At 40.3% G+C, this 19125-nt stretch overlaps 1 protein-coding gene across 4 annotated transcripts in view; it reads right to left on the reverse strand.

The window, feature by feature from the left end:
• The window catches only part of CRIM1 (cysteine rich transmembrane BMP regulator 1), a 195651-nt gene that overhangs the window by 98573 nt on the left and 77953 nt on the right, over positions 1-19125 (reverse strand). For 3 of the 4 annotated variants that reach the window (XM_024242035.3, XM_024242036.3, XM_024242037.3), the window contains 2 exons: positions 10561-10803; positions 9327-9447 (listed from right to left, as the gene is read on the reverse strand). In XM_024242035.3, coding sequence (XP_024097803.2) covers positions 9327-9447; positions 10561-10803 — 364 coding nt within the window. The remainder of the gene's footprint in view (positions 1-9326; positions 9448-10560; positions 10804-19125) is intronic. The other variant, XM_054548230.2, reaches the window with a different exon arrangement.

Below are 19125 nucleotides of genomic sequence, written 5' to 3' on the forward strand. Positions count from 1 at the left end.
TGCAGGGATAGTTAAAACTGGTTAGCTTGAGTAGGCATGATATAAGCAACTTAATTGCCTAGCACAATGGTAAAAACACATGGATCTACAGGAAATATTATTTGATGGCCTAAAAAACTTAACACTGTCTCCAAGAAGAAAAAAAGAAGTGCTTTCTAAGCTCTGAACATGACCCTGACAGTTCCAAGCCACCCTCAGGAAGTTTCTGGCTTTGACATATTTGTCAGGTTGGGTTGATACGCCCTGTGTTGACAGCCCCTGACTCTTGCGTGATCCTCCCAACTCCCAACACCCTCCTAAAGGCTTCAAACCGCAGAGTTATGGGCTGTAGCTCTGGAGATAAGAGTTGACAAACTTTGGAAAGCTCTACCACGGAAGGATAAGCATTTGAGCACACAGAGCACTAAAGGATTCTTGATCCTGCTGCTCGTTCCATTTCTCAGAAGTAGACAGATGTTCCAGAACAGAGGAATAAGAAAATCCCTCCTCTCCTACTGAGTTTTCAGGAAGGAAGGGAGGGATAAGAAAAAATTGTCATCTGTTGTTCCATATGTATATGTGCTTTTTGAGGTCCTTGATTTCTCAGTTTGGATTTAAAGCTGGTATATTACTGTATGGTTTTTCTTAAATTTGGTTTTCATTGTTTGGTAGAAAGACTGTCTATTAATTGATTCTTTCCTTGAGGGCAGATGACTGTGTGTGTGTGTGTGTGCACATGTCGTGTGTTTCCTTCTTATTACCTTCCAAAACTTGGGAGCCTTTTTGAAACTGGCATTGGTCATATCTGTAAGATGTTAAGACTCTTTAAAGCATGTGACACATTTTATTCACCACTATACCCCACACCAAGCCCAGTGTTCTGCCTTCCATGAGGTCCTCGATGAGTATTTATTTAACTGTTTTAACCGATTGGAGCATTTTAAAATCTGTACCTTGTTTTCACTCACTGTAGCTATGTCATTAGATTAATTTAGATTTAACTCAAGTGCTTCTGAAGGGAAGGGATAACCTGCCAAAGATGCCATTCGGCTGGCCTCATCCAGTATGAGTCAATTTCAGGTTGTGAATTCTGGAACCCCAGAAAACTTTTTCTAAACATCTCTATCTATTCACAAGAAACAGTGTGCTAGCAATCTGCTAAGATTCTATTATCATTATGCAAGACAGCACCAACAAAATGAATTTTCTTGGGAGCACAATTTCAAATTGAAGCAGCTTGGTGCAAATATTTAGATGTTATAGTGAAAGCAAAGGACACTGATGACCTTCACTCTAGTCATGGGCTGTATATTTGACATATTTTTCAGACACAATGGGACTACCATCCTTCCTTTTATCTTATTTCCTTTCCTGGAGTTACAGAGTTTGGAGCTGTGATGATAGGACAGGATATGAGTGGGAAATTGCCTTCTAAAGTCAATGTTTTATGGGAGAGAAATAAAACAGGTTCAAACAAGGAAAAAAGTCACTTTGAGTAGATCTTTTTTCATTTTAAGAGACAGAAAGAAATGGTCCAATCATAAAGTTAGGAAAAGAGAACCTAAAACTTGTCCATGAATATTATTCTGTGTGTATATGCACAATTAAGTGTAAAATACAGAAAAGAACAGTATGAATATGGAGCAGCTGAAGACAGAGAAGACACACACAGAGTCAGACCTCAGGGAAAGTGATGGGGCAACAGAAGGGGAGAAACAAGTGCAAATATGGGTCCAGGAGCCAGCAAGTAGCCATGTATGGGCTGATGCAGTTTCACACAGGTGTGCCTGTGTGGGCACCAGGAACCATACACACACGGTCCCCTCCAGCACATTTGCCAAGGCAGGCTGACAGCCAGAGATATCGACATTCTATTAGAAAGCAGTTTAACAGAGTAAATCCTTATCTTGTGGAGTCAGCCTTTGGCCAGACAGTCTCTGCTTCTACTATGTAGGGACTATCTATTTATAGATGTAAAGAAAAAAAAAAGGTTAACTAGCAATAGTCAACTAACCACTGACCAAACAGGCAATCTATTTTACTGAATTGTTACTCAGCTTTCACAACCCAACCAGTTCTGATTACCCTGGCTTAAACCATTACTCTAGTAGTTTATTTCATTTTGCTGTTTCTAAGGTTTTTTTTGTTTTGTTTTTTTAAGAAAGTTTAAAAAAAAAAAACCCGTAATTCTTTTATAACTTCCCCTGGACTTTCTCTCTTTCTTATCCCTAGGCGAGCCATATATCTCTCCCATTATTTTCTGAGCTCTGAAATTTCCTAAAATTTTTCTTTACCTTTGTTTCCCAGGAGTCTCCTGTCGCTAGTGGCTTGGGTTCCTTCCCTTCTAAAGGCTTTTGGAAAGTCAAAGAATTTAGAGGTAGAAGTTACTTTTGAGACAATCAAATCTTTCCTCCCCTCCTTTCTTCTACTGGAAAAGAGAGCCAGATAATGTGAGAGCCCCACCCAAACTCATGCAGAAGTGGGCCTGGATTCTAGCTTTGAACACATGATTCGTGCCCTTTCTGAATAGCACCAGGTGATGTGCAGAGGAGTATTCTTTAGCTACGGAATGGTTTACTCACAGGTATGTGTCTGCTTACAGACAATAACAAAGTGCATGACACAGAATGTTAGGGCTCCTGAGAGGCAGGACTGGAGAGGGCCTGGTGGTGAGTGAGCCCAGGGCCACAAGGGACAGTGCAGCTTGGTGGTATGTGCCACACAGACCTGTTCTGCTGATGCTCACCGGGTAGGACCCTTCCAGCTCCACAATGCTCCCTCTACGAAACAGGAGAGTGATACAGCCTGCCTCCTGTGTTGAGCTCTGTGATTCTGGCTTGTCAATATTTCTAGTGAAATTGTACTTAGAATTTCATGTGTCCAACATATTCTATTACATTTTTTGGTGAAAACAGAAGTCACATATTAGTCAACATATTAGCTAACAGATAATCTAACATTTTTAATTACCTTAAAGCTAAGGAAAAAAAAAACAAGTCAAAAAATACTTCTGAAGGTTGATTTAAAAATAAAATAGGATTTTTGGTCTAATGTCTCAGAACACAAGAGATACACATGTTCCAGATATAGGTTCTGGAATAGGATCGGGCCTTTTGGTCAGAGAGAGGCAGGAGCCAGGAGGGAGCTTGGGAATCTGGCTTTCTGAAATGCACACAACCCAGAAGAAACTCTATTTTAAGTTTCTGAACATTATAAACATGACTTAATTTATTTCAACCTTAAAATAGCTGGATTGGACTTTTCTCAATAACTTTTAAGAAGGGCATATTTATAAAACAAATTGATAACAGAACTTTTAGAACAAAAAGTTTGGGACAAATTTCATAAAAATAAATTTAAAATAGGTGACTGTCAATAATATGGTAAGTTCATTCACCTTAATAAAAAGATACAGTTACTTATCAAAAGGCGTAGGGTATTTAAAAACCTCGTGACTTACAGTGAAAGTGAGTAAGGTGGAGGTATTACTGCCTAGATTTTTAACTAGTTAATGTCTACCCTGTGAGCCTGTATCTGAAACACTGGTGAAAAATTACGGAGGCAGAGTGAAGAGTCTGTAAAATTAGGTCCAAACATTGGAGAGAGCAAGGAGTGGGAAGTGCAGAGAAAACACTGTGGTCTTAGAACTCTCTATCTGCTTGAGAAATAGCCCAGTTGGGCTGAGATCTGGGCTGGTGGACACCAGGAGAACATGGACTCTCAGATGTATAGCCCAGGCTGGATCCATCCTCCAAATGCATCTGCCTCTGGTGAATCCATTTCTCTCAGGTAAGCTCAACCATTAGAGAGGAGAATCTATTCAACATCTTTGCAAGCTTTGTTTTGTTTTAAAAATGGACCTGGTTTTATCAGGCAGATTTTCTGGTATCCCAAAGTAGCATTCCCTTTTGTATGATGGGAGAAAACCTAGTTTAACCTAGGTGGTCACAGCACTCTTCAAGAAGCAGAAGGTTAAAAATAATGGTTGGCTAAATGATATTAAAGCTAAAGCGGTGGCTCAGAGGCTCTTAAATCACGTGTCTGCTCCTGGGTGGACTGCCAAATGGCAAGTGAAGAAAGAAGCAGAAAAAGAGCTGCTGGGGGCACAAGTGGCTTAACTATAATGCTGCCCGAATTTCACCTGAAGACCCAGAGTTCCAGGGCCAGAAGGGCATGAGTTTTTGGAAAAGAGTCACGTTTCTGCAACACACCACCAAATTCCTGCAATCAGAAAATGAAAACTAAAGGGCATCTATCTTGGTTAAATGTAGATTAGGGTGGATTAAAAATGGCCACAAATTCTTTGTGGCTTATCTCATCAAGAAGTGGAATCTACTTTCCAACCCCTTGAATGAGGGCTTGTCCTGGGACTTCCTTTGACCAACAGAACATGGCAGAAGTGTTGTGTAACTTCCAACTCTTGGTCTCCAAAAGCTTTGCAACTTTCTCTCCTGCTTCTGACATCATGTAGGGAGAGGGGTCTTTCCAGCCATCCCAGCTGAGTTTCCAAACATGGGAGGGACATCCAGTCCCAGTCAACCTGCCAGCTGGCTACAGAAGAACTGCTCAGTCAACACACAGAATCAGGACAAAGAATAAATCTTTGTCATTTTCAGCTACTTCTTTTGGGGCGGTTGTTACACAGCAGTGAATAACTGAAACACGTATGTGGTATGCAGATAGAAATGTGTTGGTGAGATATAAATTCATATTCCCCGATATATTTCTTGGACTTAAAAACAACAAAACATTGTTATCAAACAGCTCCAGTGGAAAGAGCACAGGGTTTTCAATAAAAAAAAAAAATCAAAAAACCTGGGTTGAAGACTTGAACCTGCTCTGCTCTTGTACCAAGGAAAATTTGTGATTTTCTGCAAGTCTCTTATTATCTCAATCTCCATTCTCATACCTATAAATTCCTCATAGAATTAAAGTGATGGTAAGATATGAATACGGAAAATGCTTTATGAACAGCAAGGCATTTTACACATTTAAGCTGTGACTGCTATTGTTATCTATATGTCACTTAAAGACTATCTTGGTTTTTTTCTTCCCTGCAAAGAAATAATTTGCATTAATGTATCTGTCTTTTAAGTTCTGTTGTAAATTCTCTTATGCACAGCAGCATCTGTACATGCATACACATGCAGACACTCACAAAGGGACTTTCAAGGACCACAAGGTGTCCTAAACCTCACAGACAGTCCCATTTTCCCTTTTTCTCACTGTGTAGTGTTTAGGCCCAGTTTAAGGCCCAGAGCCACTAATTCTTATCCCTCTCCACCCTCTCCTGAAAAGTAGAATGCACTGCCATATAACTCATATCATGTCTGCATGCCAACAGAAGAAACAAGGATAAAAAGAAACGGCGGGATGCCTGGGAATCTAAGCCAAGTTGAGGGAAGGAAGAATTAAATAATGGTTAAAAATTAATTACATCACACACAAGAATGATGTTTAAACAGGATGAAAAGTTGAAGAGAAAAGACACAGAAGAAGTGAAAATGAAAGACAGGCCATTAAACAAGACAGAAAGGCAGCAAGGAAACAAGGAACAGCCTATACTCACAAAGGCCACAGGTAGAAGGGAAAACCAGTATTTGTCAGGGATAGAAATGGAAAGTGAAACCCATGCACAATAAGAACATCTGGAGAGTAGTGTCTGTCACTCGTAAGAACTCAATTCATGTTTGATGAATAGATGAATGAATCAACTGAAAACATACAATTCAAGAGAAAACTAACAAATCAAGCTCACACAGAAATGGGGCAGTTAGGGGCCCGAATGGGCGAAATAGTCTCATAGGGAAGGGCAATTCCATTTGGATGGGAATGAAGGAGGCAGGAATGTATTCTTCAAGATAGGGGAGAAAAGTCCACAAACGCACTTTCTAGCCCATGAAAGTGCAATAAATTCTTAGAAAAAGGGAGTTGTTACTTTCACTGAAGGTAATTCTTTACAGCTAAAGTTTCAGATATTTTATCTTATTATGTCCTAAAATGTAATGGCTTTCTCCCCTGATTTCTCCACATCATCAGCTTTGCTCTCAAATGGCTCTAATTTCTTAACCATGCTCTTGTAAGTATGCTGGTAAAAGTCAAATAATCATACTAGGATCGTATATGTTCTATAATGTTCTTCTTTATGCCTAAACATGCTCTTAAAGAGTGGACATTTGACATGGCTCACACACAAGAATAAAGTTATGTAGTTTTTCTCTTAAAATACTACCATTATTATTACATGTTAGGCTTTTTTTTTTTCCATTTTCACGTGATTATTTGGGTTGTTATTCTCTAATCAATGTACAACCTATCATCCCATCACCCTCCTTAATAAGCAGGAATCCACTGAATATGCTAAACTAGGCTGAATGGGTCTAAGCCACAGCTTGAGTATATTCTGCATTTACCGACTCATTCAGCACTAATGCATACAGAGGAAAAGAAAAGATGACACAATTCCTGATCTTTAGGAACATCGTATGGCTGATGAGACAAGACTTCATGCATTCGACAATTCAATAACAATGTATGAAAGTCGATAATTAATTGACAGCATAGGAAAGGATATGTGGGAAGTTTCTAGGCAGTGGGACATGTGTTGGTTGAAGCATGAAGACCACGTGGATAGAGAAGAAATTAATTAGAGTCCTGCTGGATGAGCAATATGAAAAGAGATGGAATGGAGAAAGAAAGGCATCCCACGCTGTGAGAGATGACTGCCGGGCTTGGAATGGAGGGTTTCTACAGGATTGAGGAGTACCACACCATAAAGATGGGGACTGGGGGAAAAGTGCAAGGGTTTGAAAATGAGACAGGGAGTAGTATTACAACCCAATGGCAGGAAGGTAACTAGAAACTAAAAATATTCATTCTTTTTCTTTTCTTCAACATATAAATCATCTTGGCTAAGAGAGGGCCTGTTTGTTCATCCATTCATTCACCAATAGATGTGGGCTGACATATTATATTTAGGTACGAGAGGCTACAAAATACTCCCTTTCCTTGACAATCACACAGGACAGGAGAGACAGACAAAAAAACATCAGTGTGTTCAATGTGTTATGAAAAGTGCTATGATAAAAAGATACACAGGGGATGGATGACAAGGGAGCAGAGAGGGACACTTAAGTCATCTTCAGGGGCCAAAGAGTGACAACACTTCAAAGAGCAGGAAATGCAGTCTTGAAGGAGAGGCAGAAGCTGCCTATATGTATGCAGAAAGGCAAGGGAGTCCGGGAAGTGGTAGTGGCAACTGCAAAGGCACAAGGCTCGTGAGAGAGCTGGAGGAGGAGACTCTGTTCAAAGGGAACAAATGAGCAGGGGATGAGTATGGGTCACTGATGATCTGACATACAGGAAACTAAAGAGCTGTGAGAACCTATCCCTTCTCTACAAATAATTTACAGTGGGATGTTGAATGACTTCCTTCTCTATGTTTTCAATGTCTTCATTAGAGGCAAATTTAACTCTGGCCATTCTTCATTTTTGAATGCCGAAGTCAAAATTATGTCAATACAGTAATAATCATCTTCAAGTTTTATTTTCTAGACTCCCAGAAGCTTGAGGATAAAATGGAAGGCATCTAGTTCAACCTCCTTTCCAACCTAATATAATTCTTCTAAGCATTCCGGGCAGGTGGCCATCCAGACGGAAAGAAATCTATCCAGCTCCAAGGAGCTCTGTCTGCCTCAGGAAGCAGCCAATTCACTACAGAACATCACTAGTTGTGGGAAAGTTTCTTCTTAAATTGAGACTAAATATACCTTCCTGTAGCTTCTACCCATTTCAACCCCCTAGAGTGACTGAAAAAATAGCCGACCGTACCTCCTATGTGCAGATGGCGCTATGGGACATTTATAATAGTGAACTGAGAATTGTCCATTTTCCTCACTAAAGGACTTTCTCGTTAACAACTGGCTTAGTTTTGATTAATTAGGTTCTCCAATATAATGTACCACCTTCCTTTTCAGGAAGACCCTGAAGGGACATCTGTTACTGTTAGCGATGCTCCATTTATCTCCTTTACTGATTAGTAATACCTTATGTTTGCAAAATATTTCATCCCTTCCTAAGCATCTGCACATAAATTATCACATTCTAATGTCATAGGAAGGTTGCTGCACCAATGTATGTTATCGTCACAAAAATCTTTGCATCTGTTTTATGACACAGTGTAAAGGATATGTCTTAGAGAATCCTAGGTTTGACAGAACAAAGGCTAGGAGATGCCAAGGATTTAACTTATTTTATGAGAAGAAAGAAGGAAAAAGTAATTATCAGAACAAATTCTGGATGTCTCTTCAATTACGGACAAACAACGGATACTTACCTTACCTATGGACCACATATACTCCTAACTTATCCAACCATTTGCATAATCACAGGTACTCATGCAACAAACCTAGAAGCTAAATGCCTGGCACTGGGACTGAGGAAGAAGAGGCTGGAAATTGAGTTAAATAAGGCACAGTTTTAACTCATCCTATTAAATGTAGAACGAAAGCTGAAAAGCATGAGATGACTTAGTCACAAAGATGGCTTGTTGACCTGCAAAAGATGGAAGGGAGGTCATGGCAGAGAAGAGGGGTGAGTAGTCGGGGGAAAACAGACTGTAAACCCTACATTTCCAAGAACAGTCTTCCCCAAAGCCAAGTACGAAGGAGGGACAGTTCTATGGTGGTGCTTTGTAGACTAAAAAGGACAGGACCCGGAGATCCTCATGTTCTCAAGAAAAACTAGTTCTAGGGGGCTAAGTGCATGCCCTGCTACTAGGGTTAAAATGACAGTGGCTCTTCCCCGCAGTCAAGCCAAAGAGAGATGTGTTTGTTACTCCAGACAGCATTGTAAGAATTAAGACTCCTCTTGACCTCAGCAAGAAATGGGTCTGGGTAGATGTGTGATTCCAAACATCAAGGGACCCGGTGGAGCAGTGCTGTGAAGCATGCAATGTTTCATCACATTGAACATGTTGTTTAAGCACCTACAAGATTCACTGCAGAGGATCAAATGATGTGTCTACTCTTGATAGACACCTCACTGCCTGCCTCCCTATCTATATACAGAGGGGCATATTTGCTTATATAGGTCCCAGCCCTCAAAAGTGTACAGGCACCCTTATAGAAAGAATCTATAAGGTTTAACGACTTAACCTGATGACACCTGGTTTTGATATGAGGAAAGATATATATAAATACCAAGTAATGCGAACAGTTCAGTGATTTCTTCCAGAGAAACGGGAAAGGACTAGGTTTCTCATGGGAAAACAAACTGCATGCTCAAAATGTACCTTAGATGATGCTAACAAATGAGGAGAAAACTTGACAAACTAATGGCAAACTAACCTTGTTGGCAAAATACAGCAACCATCTGCAGTGAGTCTGACTTGAGTTTCGTAGCTATCCGGGGGACACGCGGTCTGCTGAACAGGAGGGCATTCCACAGTCCTGCAGTCCACGCCGAAAACTGAAGGGGGCAAACAGAGAGGCACCGTTTATTGTTACATTTACTTGCTTTTGGAGTCCCTAAATGAAATACTAGCTCTTGACAAATTTTCAAAGTCTCCTTGCTTCCAGGAGCCCAGTCCTAGTGTCGGCATGTTACTCCAGTTAATGCTATAGAACTGCAATATTCCTCAAATTTTCTGTGTAAGGAAAGAGGTGGGGATGAGACATTTAAGAGCTACAATGAAGATAGAGAAAGAATTAAACCAGCAGTGGTTACATGGATAGTGACAGTTAGCCAGAGGCATTTCTGATTGATAGAATAGTTCAAGAGATGGATAAAGGATCACTTTTGCTTGGAGCGTTTATCTAGCAGTTAAAAAAAAAAGAAAGAAAGAAAAAGAAAAACCCAAACAAAGAAACAACTGGCCGATGATTAGAAACTTGCAAAGAGGAAATCGCTATAACTCAGAAGTGTTCACAGACCACATCGGAAATGCTGCCACAAGAGCAAGGATGTTAGAAATAATATAAAGCAAGAAACAGCTGGGATACAACAGCACATCAAATGTTGGCAAAGAGGGTGAGTAAACAGTCAAAGATGACTTGGCACATGCTATAAAGTAAAGAGGGCAGATGGGGGGGAATTGGCAAAGAGAAAGATTGGGGCTGAGTGTTGCATTATGAAACTTTTGGCGTTTTGATGCATGTATTCATCTAAAAATAACTTTCTGTTTTATGTATGATGATTGTTTTCAAATGTAATAATTCAAAGTGGCAGATATAGCTGCAAATAAGGTCTCTGACCTTCTCTGGGGAAATGAAGCAGATTGCCATAGTACTATAAATTTTAACCCTACCTCCCCAGTCAAGCATAATTTGAAGGAAAAAAAGAAGAAAAGAGGAAAAGACACGCTCGCTCTCTGAAGGCGCTTATGTACCAGTGGATGATCACTCTGGTTCTCTGACTAGAAGGCCAGAAGTCAAGCTGCCATTAGCCCAAAGTGGCAGATGCACAGGACACCGGTGAGAAGGCCCATCTTCATGTGAAAGGAGAGGCCAGGGGTGGCTGAGGAGGGATCTGCTACCCTCTGATGCAAAGGAACAAGGCTGCTGAGACAGAGCTCGTGCATACCTGGTTTGCACTCATAGAGGTCACAGCACTCTCCCGGCTTCCCTGAGGCTTTTGACACTAGTATGTTCAGGTTTCCCGGCTGGCAGACTTTGCGCAGACAGCCTGCGGGGTTGCACACGCAGCGGCTGGGTAAGGGACAGCACTCCCCGGGAGGAGCATAACCCTCGATCAGAACAGAATCTTCAGGACAACGTGGAGAAAACTGGACTTCACAGCGGGCCTTGGAGCAATCTGGCTTCTCTTCTAAATGGGAGAGAAAGAATTTAGCTTATGCCCAGGGCAGTGTGGGGCACTTTCAACAGAAGAACAAACAGTCCTGATGATCTATTTAAGTAGCCAAAGAGGAGGGTAGGGAAAGAAATTCAGTGTAAACCTTCAAACTTAGTTTAACTAACAATGAAAACCTCACCCAAGATCTGCCCATGACACCAAAATATGAGCCTGAAAATCCCTTCTTCTCCGTCTTCCTACCCACTTGTGTTAAACAATGAACATCTGGAGCAATGACCAAAATGAAGAAAGCTGAAGGGAAGATGCACCCATGGCATGGAGAATCTGAAAACGGGACCCACTCCTTGACTAACTGAAAGATCTTTGAATTCAAAAGAGCTTTAAAGGCTGTTCTTTGAAAACAGTGTACCTTAAAACAAACAAATCATGGCTACTTCAGAAACTGGACACAATGTGTATGACAATCACCATGGAGGAACTCTACCTGCACACTCCGAGTTATCAATGGTATTCTATTAAGAGTCTGTGACTTTATGATGTGGCAGCTTAGCAAGATGGATAATGAGCCAAATTCCCGTGTAATTTCCTGAAATGACACCTGATGTGTTTCTATTTCTAGCAGAGCTCCATCAAACGTACCTTATTCCCCTCTCTCTAATATTATCTGCTGACCCATTGCTGTATCTCAATTTTAGAGATGAGAAAAATAAAACAAGGTGGGTTTACTCAGATTTTACGATGGGGGAGCAAAGCCCTGGCTTCTGGAACCCCAGGCCACAGTTTAGCTTCTTGGGCTGAGTTTTAAGAGACCTATACGAACATAAGGCCCTTGAGGAAAAGATGGAAATAGACTAAAAGACATCATCACAGCCCAGGACCTTTGGTGGGAGATGGGGAGTTCAGGAGACATTAGGTGAAACTGATGCCAGTTAGTACCATGCAATGTTAAGTGTTCACTGGTCTTCCTAAAGTAAAACCCAAACACAGAATTGCGTAGTAGGATAAGACCCAAAAGGTCACCTAGTTTAGTTTTCTCATTTTGTAGATAAAGAACCTGAGGCCCCAGAGCTTAAGTGACCCAGCTAAGGTCATTGGTAAACTTAAAGCAAGAATCCAGGTCTCCTCATTCCATTCCACTCAGGTCTTGATATTATAGCAGTTGATCTCTTTTTAAAACCATGCCTGTTCCTCTAGTCATTTTCTACCTTGATTGCTGTATCTTTCCTCTTCCTTATCTATTTCTTGTCTACCTAAGACATAATATAGGAGACCCTTCATACTTATAGTTCTAGTAAATTCACTGAAACATTGACTGAGCACCTGCTGCTTCGGCAGCTTGGGATATGTCAGTAAAGAGGAAAGACACTGGTTCCTGCCCTCGTTAGTTGATATGGTCGTGGAGGATGACAGAACATAAGTAACAAACATTATAAAGAAGCAAATTATATAGTAGTAAAGGGTGATATGTGCTATGAGGGGAAAACAAGAACTGAGTAAGAGGGAACTGGTATGCTTAGAAGAAGTGGGTAGCAGTTACAATGTGGTGAGAATGGATGGGCATGATTGAGAAGTTTATGGCTGAACAAAGACTTGAAGGAGTGAGGTGACGAGCCATGGAGATACTTCCGAGAAGAGCATCCCAGCAGAAGGAAATGCTGACGCAGGATTGTGTGTCCCAGGAAGAGTAAGAACGTCAGTGTGGCTGAGGCACAGCAAGTGAGAGGAGAAACAGGAGATGAGGTTGGATGAGCAGCAGGGGTACCTGGTCATTTAGAACCCCTTATGCCATTTTCAAGACTGTACCGTTCACTATGAGACAAATTAGAGCATTGATTATATAGAAAGAGGAAGAGAATAATTCAGAAAAACAGGTCCCTTCTTGGAAAGATAGGACTTTGGGAACCTGGGCAACAACAGGAAGGCGCACAATATCTGGGGAGGAAGGAGACATGGGAGGAGGTTGGAAAGGCACTTGGCAAGAAAGAATGTGGAGGAAGACAAATGCTAGCACTGTTTACCACAGCTGGGTACAGGGTGTGTTGGAGAAGGAGATGAGATGGGTTGAGTCTTAATGCTGCCTTCCTTCTGCCACCTACCTTATGACTACACTTAATTTTCCTGTTGGATAGAATACTACTTCAAGGCACCTGTGCCTCACTCAGGGGAAACATTCATTTGCAGGCCTCTACCCTCCCTGTGGCTATCACCCACATGCCAATATCCAATAAGCAGCTTAAAGCAGAATGGAAAATAAAACAGCCTCTGTCCTAAGAGCAGACTTCATTAACACACATGCCATGTGCTCACGTCACAATAACCCCAGAAGGTGAGTTATTATTTGCTCCATTTTACAGATGATGAAACTGAGATTCAGATTTATTTGCCCAAGGTCACACAGCTAGTAAATGGTGATGTGGTGATGTGAAACTTGGTCCATTCAGTTCCAGCTATGTTCCTCTGTAATAATATGACTCCTGTCTCAGGAATCACTACTGTGATCCTGAGAAATCAGCTGATTTCTCTGGACACAGCTCCTTCCCTATCAGAAATGTGGTTTTTGTTAAAGCTACCAGGTTAGCTGCATCCCTCCTCCCTCTTACCAGTCTTATCTCATTGCGTGTCTCATGGGAGCTACAGCCTATATGCCACATCTGCTTGGGTCAAACAGGAGTCTCAGAGAACCCATCCAGCCCACTTTCATAGTATAACCCCCCAAGGAACTGCCGTGAGAAGAGAACATGATTAACTAATAAGGAATTCCACTCTCAGAGCCCCATCAGTGTGGAGGAGAATAAATCAAAGAGGTGAGGAGGAGAAGGCGAATCTTGAATGTATGCGGATTAAGCTGGAGTTTGTAAAGTGCATTTGGTAGACTGCTTATCTGGCAAACACATTGTTTTATAATTAAGAAAAGCTTTGTGACTTTCATCGCAAATAGCACTTAATTCCTACTCTTGTTAATTCTCTGTCATTAATATATTCTTATCACAGTCTGTTACATTTTTATTTTACAAAATATTTAGTATGTAATAATCAGAATTTTCAAACATATGCTTCAATTAAACATTTCCATTAAAACCCAACATATTAGATCTTGCTGGTTATCCCACACTTTTTTTTTTTTTTGAGACGGAGTCTTGCTCTGTCGCCAGGCTGGAGCACAGTGGCGCAATCTCAGCTCACTGCAACCTCCACCTCCTGGGTTCAAGCAATTTTTCTGTCTCAGCCTCCTGAGTAGCTGGGACTACAGGTGCGTGCCACCATGTCCAGCTAATTTTTGTATTTTTAGTAGAGATGAGGTTTCACCATGTTGGCCGGGCTGGTCTCGATCTCCTGATGTTGTGATCCACCCGCCTCAGCCTCCCAAAGTGCTGGGATTACAGGAGTGAGCCACCGCGCCTGGCCGGTTATCCCACTCTTTAAGTTCTTTTTGACAGTCCCAACATTGTCACCTCTCGACGTGTGTTTTGCAGTTCGAGCCTGAAGAGATGGATTTATTTCTTAAGAGCTGCCTTTGTAATAAAAGCGGAATAGGGTAGGCTACCAAAGACACAGTCTTAAGTGTAAGTCGATCAGAGTTTGACGGCTAGAAGGGATGTAAGAATGTTAAAAATGTAGCTTAAATCTTATTAAATGCTTTTCCACTTTTCAAGATGATCACACTGGCTTTCTCTTTAATTTATTAATATAATCAGCTGGATTTTAAATCATCCTTGTGTTCTAAGAATAAACTATTTTTAAAGATCCTGTTGAATTTGACTTCCTAACATTTTAAGATTTTTGAATTTATAAACTTGAGTAATGTTCATCTTTAGTTCTCTCTCTTTTATGTTGGCCTTATCCAATTTTAGTTTCAAAGTTACACTAACTCTTTTTTTTTTTTTGAGACGGAGTCTCGCTCTGTCACCCAGGCTGGAGTGCAGTGGTGCAATATTGGTTCACTGGAAGCTCCGCCTCCCTGGTTCACGCCATTCTTCTGCCTCAGCCTCCCGAGTAGCTGGGACTACAGGCGCTCACCACCATGCCCGGATAATTTTTTCTATTTTTAGTAGAGACGGGGTTTCACCGTGTTAGCCAGGATGGTCTCCATCTCCTGACCTTGTGATCTGCCCACCTCGGCCTCCCAAAGTGCTGGGATTACAGGCGTGAGCCACTGTGCCCGGCCTACACTAACTCTTTTAATGAGCTGTTTAGCATTCTACCTGTTTCTCTGCTATAAAACCATTCAAATAACACAGGAATTATCTATTCCTCGATGTTTTCATACAACTCACCTGTGAAACTGTCTGAACTCGGTATGTTTTTTGAAGGGGGAAGGGACAGATTTCTTCTTTGGTTATTCAGGTGTCCTACCTATTTTAGAATTATCATTCCTAACTTTTATTTTAGCGAAAAGTATATAATCCATCTAGATTTTCAAGTTCATTTCATACTTTATTGACCAAGCTTTCTTTTTTGTACTTTATGTCAGTCCTTTTAAGTTTTTGAATCTCTTACTTCTTTGCCTTTCAGATGATTTTGTTAGTTTTCCTCTAGTGTTTTTTTGTTTTTTTTTTGAGATGGAGTCTCACTCTGTTGCTCAGGCTGGAGTGCAGTGGCACAATCTCGGCTCACTGCAAGCTCCACCTCCCGGGTTCACGCCTTTCTCCTGCCTCAGCCTCCCGAGTAGCTGGGACTACAGGCGCCCGCCACCTCGCCCGGCTAATTTTTTGTATTTTTAGTAGAGACGGGGTTTCACCGTGTTAGTCAGGATGGTCTTGATCTCCTGACCTCGTGATCCGCCCGCCTCGGCCTCCCAAAGTGCTGGGATTACAGGCGTGCACCACCGTGCCCAGCCTCCTCTAGTGTTTTAAGATTAATGCTCGGTTCATTTCTATTTGGTTGTCCTATAACAAACACATTTCTTAGAGTTATTATACAAACAATTTTAATTATGCTTTGAATATTTCAATCAAATATTGCTTTGGTTATATTCTGATTTTTGATATGTATTGCTTTCAATGTGACTTGTTGCTAAGTAATTTATGTTTCCTTTTTAAAGACTTTTTAGAAGAGTGATATTAAATTTCTGCATAGGTAGATTTTGGGGAGCTTTCTTTTTTAATTTATAGTCTTACTGCCTGGTTGCCAAAGAATGTAGGCTGTACAATTCTCTACTTTTGTTAACTTCTTGAGTTTTGTATGTTTTTGGTTTTTAGCACATGTGTGTATGTATGTGTGGCCTTGTAACCAATATTAAAATAGATGGGTATTTGAAAAGAACATATATCCTCTGTTTATTACATATAATCTTGCATATCTATTAAATCAAGCTTAATTATGACATTCTGATTACCTATACCTCACATTTTTTATCTGATTTCCAAGAGGGATCTGTAAAACGTACTACGAGCCAGTAACTTCTCTTCAAATTTCCAGCACTTACTTTAATTTTTCAAAGCTATGTTTTTAACTTCATGACTAGCAGGCATAAGATTCAAGCTTTCAAATTGTGAAGTTATGCTTTCAAATAATTTAGATTTCCAAAGTCTCCATCTTTCTTATTTTGTAATTAACATTCCTTTTTCTCTTCTTTCAACCCTCTATTCACCTTTCAATAAATTATCTAGAATCCCTACTCACTCCGCATCTTCCTCTGCCCCGAACTAGTCATCAGCTTGTCACTTAAATGTAGTACAATTACCATAACATCAGGAATTGTTTTTCTAAAACCTTTTTTTTTCAGCCTTTTCTATAAATTCTCCCATCAGATTTTATTTATTCTTCTCCGTCTCTATTCTATGTTTTTTCCATGGAGAAAATAAGGATAAAACTACAGCCACTCCGTCAATTAGAAGGTTTTTCTGACATTACTTCTGAATTTTTAATTTTACCTATTTGAAAAGAAGTCTCTCCTAACTCTTTCCCTATGGTGTCTAATAGATCTATATATAATACTTAAACTAACTTTTATGTCTGATTACACTGATAACAGTGCAACAGACATTAAAAAAAAAAAAAGCCTGCCCAGATATAGAAAGACCAAAGTGACAATATCACTTGCAACAGAAGTAATTATGGAAAAATAACCTGGTTTCACCATCTTAATAATGTTTAAGAAGTTAGTATTAAAATATTGACAGGCTCACCCAATATAAAATGATTTTACCATAACCCTGGAAAGTTTCTACCAATCCTGGTCACTTTAATGTGTATGATTGGATCTTGGCCATTTTCAGGCCCTCTTCAGGTCCATATGTCAAGAAAGTATAGGTTGGTGCAAAAGCAATCGCCGTTTTTGCCACTGAAAGTAATGACAAAAACTGCGATTACTTTTGCACCAACTTAATACAATCATGATCTACAAGAAGCAAATGCATGCAAGAGTTTCTGCTTAAAAGCAAATTTAAATAAAACACAAAGACAAATGAAAAACTACTGGTGGTAAGAGGAAAAAAAAGAAGATAAAAATTATATTGGCAGATTACCATTATTTCTATTATAAATTTTGTAGAGTCCCATACATCTGACACTGAAAACTTCTATTTCGAAATCTCTTCTCATTCTTCACTCTCTCTCTCTCTCTCACACACACAACACACACACACACACACACACACACACACAGTGAGATACACAGCCATCCTGAGACAATCCTTGGGCGGTTCAAGCTACTTCGGGGAATTCAAGGGACCCCAAATTTGGATTACATTTGATAGCAGAAAATTTAGTAGGTAGAACACAAAGTCAAGAGACGAGTCTGGGGTCACTGTTTTTTCCCACACCTCCCTCTGATGTCTTTTATAATCTAAAGCCCTAGAGTAGCTGTGGTATCAGCCTAGAGTATCACGGGCCCTTGGTCACTCGGTAGCACAGGCAGACCAACCTTGAGAATTACAATTCTGGAGAACACAGACAATAAAAAGCTACACAGCACTGTGCCAGGTTGTGATAAAGGTTTTGCAGCATATTCAGTGATACGGGTGCCATGTGTCAGCCAAGTGAGTGAAGGAAGGTATCTCTGACATGGCATTGGAACACAGGCTTGCATCAAAGAAGGGAGAAAGCACACAAAAAACAAAGCAAGAGTGTTCCAGACACAGGGAATGGCAAAAATGGTGGCTCTAAAGCAAGAAGAAAGGGCCTACTCTTCAAGTGGAAAACAGACTTCACGATTATTAATAAGAAATCTAAACTGATGCAATTAATAGGCAGAAAATACCAATAAAGACTCAACAAGAAAAATGTTTTGATGGATAATGCTTCTTATTAAGCATTAAATTCTCATGGTCACGCTGGAGAAATGAAAGAAATCTCTACTAATTGAGCATCTCCTACGTGTGGGGCATGCCTCTACTGATTCTCATGCGCCTTTGTACTCCCGTGTGAAGAAGAGATTATATCTTCATCTCTACTTGACAGATGAAGAGACAGACCCAGAGAGGATAAGAAACTTGGCCAAGGTCACAAAGCAAGTGGCAGAACTGCCAAAGCCCACGATTTTCCCACTAGTCCATAATGCCAAAAGCAAGAAGAGCTTCAACTTTCCTACTCAGCGTTGCTGGTATCTGTATGTTTACTCAATAGCTACATTTTTGCTTAAATACAGAGGACAAAATTAATTTGCAAAGATAAAGAGGTTCAGTGTGTTTAGCATATCCTCATTACTTTCTTGTTGGCTGTCCTATTTCACTTGTTCCTTGGCCTTAGAGATATCATGTGATAAAAGGAGGAACTTTCTTATATTCAGCATTACTTTGTCCTTAAAACTTTTATTACAAATGTAATATGTATGTCATCCCTAAGTTTTTAAATTTAGAGACTGACTCCTTTAAAGTTACACTGTGAATTCTTTTCATACACATTCCATGATTTTATCATAACCTTTTTTGGCAAGCTTTGCTGTGAAGACTTGTTCCGCACAATCATAACCCCAAGGGGAAAAAATTAGACTTGTTGATACAGTCCCAGAAATATTTCATATTTCAAGCTCGTTCAGAAACACCCACTGCACTTTCCCAGCACTATCTTAGACTCTGAATTTAGGATTTAACAGCGACGGAATCTTTGCAGAGTCTTTTCTTGGTGGTTTGTCAAAAATGCCATATTAAATTGTTTTTGACTACCTAATAAAGCTAGTTTGCATCACAGTGCAGTATAACTTAGCCAAATATAAAGGGAAAAAAATGATCTGTAAGACTGTAACGTGATTCTTTAATTCAGTGGTTCTCAACCCTGGCTGTGCATTAAAATCACTCACAAAGATTTTAAAAATACCACTGTCTGGATCCCACCTCAAACCAATTAAATCAGAAATTCTGGGGGAGGAGCCTGGGCATTAGTACTTGTTTAAAT

The sequence above is a fragment of the Pongo abelii genome, chromosome 12 (genome assembly GCF_028885655.2).
Source record: "Pongo abelii isolate AG06213 chromosome 12, NHGRI_mPonAbe1-v2.0_pri, whole genome shotgun sequence".
Taxonomy (NCBI): domain Eukaryota; kingdom Metazoa; phylum Chordata; class Mammalia; order Primates; family Hominidae; genus Pongo; species Pongo abelii.